Source organism: Tympanuchus pallidicinctus, unplaced genomic scaffold (assembly GCF_026119805.1).
Source record: "Tympanuchus pallidicinctus isolate F22 unplaced genomic scaffold, pur_lepc_1.0 scaffold86, whole genome shotgun sequence".
NCBI classification, from domain to species: Eukaryota; Metazoa; Chordata; class Aves; order Galliformes; family Phasianidae; genus Tympanuchus; species Tympanuchus pallidicinctus.
Window position 1 is genome coordinate 87,406 of NW_026294809.1, and position 6,181 is coordinate 93,586.

The window sequence follows — 6,181 nt, forward strand, 5'->3', positions numbered from 1 at the left end:
GGATCGGGAAGGGAGCGGAGCGGAGCGGAGGTTTCGCTTCGCTGCCGCCGCGGAGGGGAAGGGGAAATCGGGCAGAAAGCAGCGGGAAAAGGCGTTCGAGCCGTAATTCCAATAGAAAACGGAGTTGTCCTTCATATTTCTCCAGTTAATGCGGAGAGGAACGGAGGATTCGTCCCACTGCCCTCCATGCGAGGAAACCGGGGCAGCCGCACCGGGAAAAGACTTTTTTTGGCTTTAAATCTAATAGAAAACGAGCTGCTGTTTGTTCTTCTGTTTGTTCCCACTCAGTGCTGGGCGACGTCCCTTTGCTTTGCCCCGTTTTTCATCCCCCCAACGCTGTGGGATCCGTGCCAGGACCCAACGCAGCGCCGTCCCCGCATTCATTGACCCCTGGCTTTAATCCGATTTCGGCTATGAATAGCAGCCGGGAGCGGCGGGGGGAGGGAAGCGCGGAGGGCTGTGTGTCTCATCCCGCCCCGTTTGGACACTCGCTGCTCCGCACATCCCCCATTGGGATCCGCCACCCTCCCTCCCCCCCTCTTTCCCCCCGCCATGGCTTCTCTGTTCGCTGGGAAAGTATTGATCGTCAACAACAGGGACCGGGATGAAGTGGAGACGGAGAGGGAGCTGTGTTTGGCCCTGGAGAACAGAGTGATGCTGCTGTATTTCGGGGCGGCTGAATGCCCGCAGTGCCGGAGTTTCGTGCCACGGCTGAAGGATTTCTTTGTGAGGTTGACAGATGAGTTCTACGTGGAGCGGGCATCGCAGCTGTGTTTGGTGTACGTGTCCCGAGACGCCACCGCGCAGCAGCAGGAGGCCTTCCTGAAGTCCATGCCCAAGAGGTGGCTGTCGTTACCCTTCGGGGATGAGTTCAAGAGGTGGGTGGTGGGGTTGGGAGGTGTTCTTTGGGGTCGTAGGAGTGCGGAATGATGGAGTGGTTGGGAGGGAAGGGACTGTAAGGATCATAGAATTGTAGGTTGGGTTGGGTGGGAGGGGAACTTAAAAGATCACAGAATCGTGGAATGGTTTTGGTTGGAAGGACCTTAAAGATCGGAGAATCATGGAATCACAGACTGGGTTTGGTTGGAAGGGATCTTAAAGATCACGGGATCATGGAATGGTTTTGGTTGGAAGGACCTTAAAGATCGCAGAGTCACGGAATCACAGAGTGGTTTTGGTTGGAAGGGATCTTAAAGATCGGAGAATCATGGAATGGTTTTGGTTGGAAGGACCTTAAAGGTCAGAGAATCATGGAATCACAGACTGGGTTTGGTTGGAAGGGACCTAAAAAGATCACAGACCCATACAATGTCTTGGGTTTGGGTTGAAAGGGTTCTTAAAGATCACAGAGACAGAGAATGGGTTGGGTTGGAAGGGACTTCAAAGATTATAGATGGAAACATAGAACCGTAGAGACACAGAAATTCTTAGGTTGGAAGGGTCCTCAAAGGTGGTGGGATGATAGAGTCATAGAAAGATGGAATCATGGAATGGTTGGGCTGAACAGGACCTTAAAGATAAAAGAATCATAGAATGACAGAGTGGGTTGGGTTGGAAGGATCCTTAAAGGTCACAGAATCACAAAATTTTAGGGTGGCGTGGGCTGGGAGTGACCTTGAAGATCATAGAACCATGGAATGGTTTGGGTTGGAAGGGACCTTGAAAATCACCAGACGGTAGAATTGTAGGATTGTAGATCCATAGAATCCAAGATCTGTAGATCACAGATTCACCGAATGTCGGGAGGAATCCTTAAAGATCATAGAACCACAGAATGGTTGGGAGGAATCCTTAAAGATCGTAGAACCACAGAGTGGTTGGGAGGAATCCTTAAAGATCGTAGAACCACAGAATGGTTGGGAGGAATCCTTAAAGATCGTAGAACCACAGAATGGTTGGGAGGAATCCTTAAAGATCGTAGAACCACAGAATGGTTGGGAGGAATCCTTAAGGATCGTAGAACCACAGAATGGTTGGGAGGAATCCTTAAAGATCGTAGAACCACAGAATGGTTGGGAGGCTCCTTGTGACCCATCCAGCCCCAGTCCTGTTGCCACAGCCTGATTGCCACACACTCAATTAGGAAATCAAATTTACCACAACCTCATTAATGGCCGAGCGAGCTGCAGGTAATGCTGACAGCTCCTTCCAGCCCCTCTTGGAGCCATTTCGGAGTTTGTACTTTAATGAATACTGAGGAACTCTGGGTGCAGCGGGTCTTGAATTGAGATTTCTTCCCTTTGCAGGGAACTGGAGCTGCGCTTTGCGGTGTCTGAGGTGCCCAGGGTGGTGGTGTTGAAACCCAACGGGGACGTCATCGTCGGGAACGCCGTGGATGAGATCACCAGCATGGGTCCTGCCTGCTTCCAGAACTGGCAGGAGGCAGCTGAGCTGGTGGACAGGAATTTCAGACTGGCTGAGGATTTTGATGACTGTGCCAGGAGGAGCATCAGCGACCCCTTCCGGCGCCTCAAGTACAAACTGGGCAAGGGGGAGAAATCCAGGAGTGAAGAGCAGAAAGAGGATGGTGATGAGTCCTCGTAGGGACGTCTGGGACCGACTCGGGTCACCTGGGGACATCCCTTGGGTTGTTGTCCCAACGTGATTGATTGGGCAAGAGGGAGGAATCCAAGAGTGAAGAGCAGAAAGAGGATGGTGATGGGTCCTCGTAGGGGCTGGTTGGGACGTCCCTTGGGCTGTTGTCCCTGTGTGATCAAGTGGGGACATCTTTTGGGTTGCTGTCCCTCTGTGATCAATTGGGGACATCTTTTGGGTTGCTGCCCCTATGTGATCAACTGGGGACATCTTTTGGGTTGCTGTCCCTATGTGATCAACTGGGGACATCTTTTGGGTTGCTGTCCCTATGTGATCAACTGGGGACATCTTTTGGGTTGCTGTCCCTATGTGATCAACTGGGGACATCTTTTGGGTTGCTGCCCCTATGTGATCAACTGGGGACATCTTTTGGGTTGCTGTCCCTATGTGATCAACTGGGGACATCTTTTGGGTTGCTGTCCCTATGTGATCAACTGGGGACATCTTTTGGGTTGCTGCCCCTATGTGATCAAGTGGGGACATCTTTTGGGTTGCTGCCCCTATGTGATCAATTGGGGACATCCCTTGGGTTGCTGCCCCTATGTGATCAATTGGGGACATCTTTTGGGCTGTTGTCCCTATGTGATCAAGTGGGGACATCTTTTGGGTTGCTGCCCCTATGTGATCAAGTGGGGACATCTTTTGGGTTGCTGCCCCTATGTGATCAATTGGGGACATCTTTTGGGTTGCTGCCCCTATGTGATCAATTGGGGACATCTTTTGGGCTGTTGTCCCTATGTGATCAACTGGGGACATCTTTTGGGTTGCTGCCCCTATGTGATCAACTGGGGACATCTTTTGGGCTGTTGTCCCTGTGTGATCAACTGGGGACATCCTTTGGGCTGTTGTCCCTGTGTGATCAACTGGGGACATCTTTTGGGCTGTTGTCCCTGTGTGATCAACTGGGGACATCCTTTGGGCTGTTGTCCCTGTGTGATCAACTGGGGACATCTTTTGGGCTGTTGTCCCTGTGTGATCAACTGGGGACATCTTTTGGGCTGTTGTCCCTATGTGATCAACTGGGGACATCTTGTGGGTTGCTGCCCCTATGTGATCAACTGGGGACATCTTTTGGGCTGTTGTCCCTATGTGATCAACTGGGGACATCCTTTGGGTTGCTGCCCCTATGTGATCAACTGGGGACATCTTTTGGGTTGCTGCCCCTATATGATCAAGTGGGGACATCTTTTGGGTTGCTGTCCCTATGTGATCAAGTGGGGACATCTTTTGGGTTGCTGTCCCTATGTGATCAAGTGGGGACACCTTTTGGGTTGCTGCCCCTATGTGATCAACTGAGGACATCAACACCAACACCAGCATCTGTCTTTCTTCAAAACCTCTGCTAAAATTGCATTCGCTCCCTGAAAGTCGAATCGTTCTGACACAAATTCATTCCGTCCCCTCGCTTGGCTCCTTGCGCCGCCCGCTGCTCATTCACGGCTTCTCCATTCCACCACGAAGGGAAGAGCCAAGAGTTTAGAAACTCGTGGGATGCAAAGGATCCCTGCTGGCAGGCAGGCGGAGAGGCTGAGCGAGGGCGGCTGGTTTGACTTGCTTGCTCACTTAATCCTCTTTGCCCGGCGAGTTGGGCAGGTAGGCGAGGAATAATCCCATAAAACAAATGGTTGGGAGGCTCCCTGCGTTACAAACGTCCTTCTTTGGCTGCTCCCCGCGTTCTGTGTGGCATCGAGATGCAAAGAAAACCTGAAAGCCCTTCCGGGTCACAAATCTGTGGAGGAGTGAAACCGAGCTGCACGCCGTGCTCCGGTGGTAATGGGGCGATGCTGCATTTCCTCGGGGGCAGCTGGAGGAAAAAATAACGATTTCAATGGCAAATAACAAAGCTGGAGAAATGGGAAGGAGGTGGAGGGCAGCGTTTTCACCTCCAAGTGAACACAGGCTGTAAATTGGCGCTCGGGTGCTGCTCGTCCCCGTGTCAATAGAAAGACACCCAGCAGTGGAATTTATGGAAAGAAAAATAACATAAAAGGTGGACTTTTACCAGCCCTACCTGTTGGGTTTGTAATCCGTTGGGTTTTTAATCCATTGGGTTTTTAATTCATGGGGTTTTCACTCCATTGGGTTTGTAATCCGTTGGGTTTTTAATCCACTGGGTTTTTAACTCATGGAGTTTTTACTCCATTGGGTTTTTAATCCGTTGGGTTTTTAATCCATTGCATTTTTAATCCATTGCGTTTTTAACCCATTGGGTTTTTACTCTGTTGGGTTTTTAACCCATTGGGTTTTTAACCCGTTGGGTTTTTACTCCATTGGGTTTTTAACCCATTGGGTTTTCAATCCATTGTGTTTTTAACCCATTGGGTTTTTACTCCATTGGGTTTTTAACCCGTTGGCTTTTTAACTCATTGATGTTTTAAGCCACTTTTTAATCTAATTGGGTTTTTAACCCATCGGGCTTTTAACCGATCGGGTTTTTAACCCAATGGGTTTTTCTCCGTTCAGAGCCAAAAAAAAATTGCTCTTTTCTTGGTTATTCTGTGAAAAACAAAACAAAACAAAACAAAACAGAACAAAACAAAACGGGTTATTGTGGAAAACAAACAAACAAACAACCAAAAACACAACAAACCCAGTGAGAAGATGACAGCAAAGCACAAACTGAAGTGGGAAGCAACACTGTGCCAACAGGGTTGGATTGGGTCCTCAAAGGTCATAGAACCACAGAATGGGTTGAGTTGGGTCCTCAAAGGTCATAGAACCACAGAATGGGTTGGGTTGGGTCCTCAAAGAACACAGAACCACAGAATGGGTTGAGTTGGGTCCTCAAAGAACACAGAACCACAGAATGGGTTGAGTTGGGTCCTCAAAGAACACAGAACCACAGAATGGGTTGGGTTGGGTCCTCAAAGAACACAGAACCACAGAATGGGTTGAGTTGGGTCCTCAAAGAACACAGAACCACAGAATGGGTTGAGTTGGGTCCTCAAAGAACACAGAACCACAGAATGGGTTGGGTTGGGTCCTCAAAGATAATAGAACCACAGAATGGTTTGGGTTGGGTCCTCAAAGATAATAGAACCATAGAATGGGTTGAGTTGGGTCCTCAAAGAACACAGAACCACAGAATGTGTTGGGTTGGGTCCTCAAAGAGAACAGAACCATAGAATGGGTTGGGTTGGGTCCTCAAAGATAATAGAGCCACAGAATGGTTTGGGTTGGGTCCTCAAAGAACACAGAACCACAGAATGGATTGAGTTGGGTCCTCAAAGAACACAGAACCACAGAATGGGTTGAGTTGGGTCCTCAAAGGTCATACAACTGTAGAACCATAGGATGGATTGGGTTGGGGGAATCCTTAAGGATCACAGGACAGCTTGGGAAGTCCTGCACGAAGCTCAGCTTCAGAAGAGCTGGAAAAGAGCAGAGCTGTCTTTCTGCATGGGAATTCAGCGCGATAGAAACCCTGCAGCAGAAGGGAGGGGAAAACTCCCTGCCCACCTCCACAGCTTCAGATGGGGACGGAGACGGATTCCTCCGTTCCAAATATCGCACACTACGGTTGGTGTCACTCTTGCTTTGCTTTTCGCCACGCCACACAACTCCCCCCCACAGCCCCCAGATGATC

At 49.7% G+C, this 6,181-nt stretch overlaps 1 protein-coding gene across 1 annotated transcript; it reads left to right on the forward strand.

The window, feature by feature from the left end:
* Positions 1-16: 16 nt before the first annotated feature.
* Positions 17-2,631, forward strand: NXNL1 (nucleoredoxin like 1). The gene is made up of 2 exons (XM_052669903.1): positions 17-878; positions 2,247-2,631. The coding sequence occupies exons 1-2, from the start codon at positions 553-555 to the stop codon at positions 2,542-2,544; spliced, it is 624 nt and encodes a 207-aa protein (XP_052525863.1). The 5' UTR covers positions 17-552; the 3' UTR covers positions 2,545-2,631.
* Positions 2,632-6,181: the final 3,550 nt, after the last annotated feature.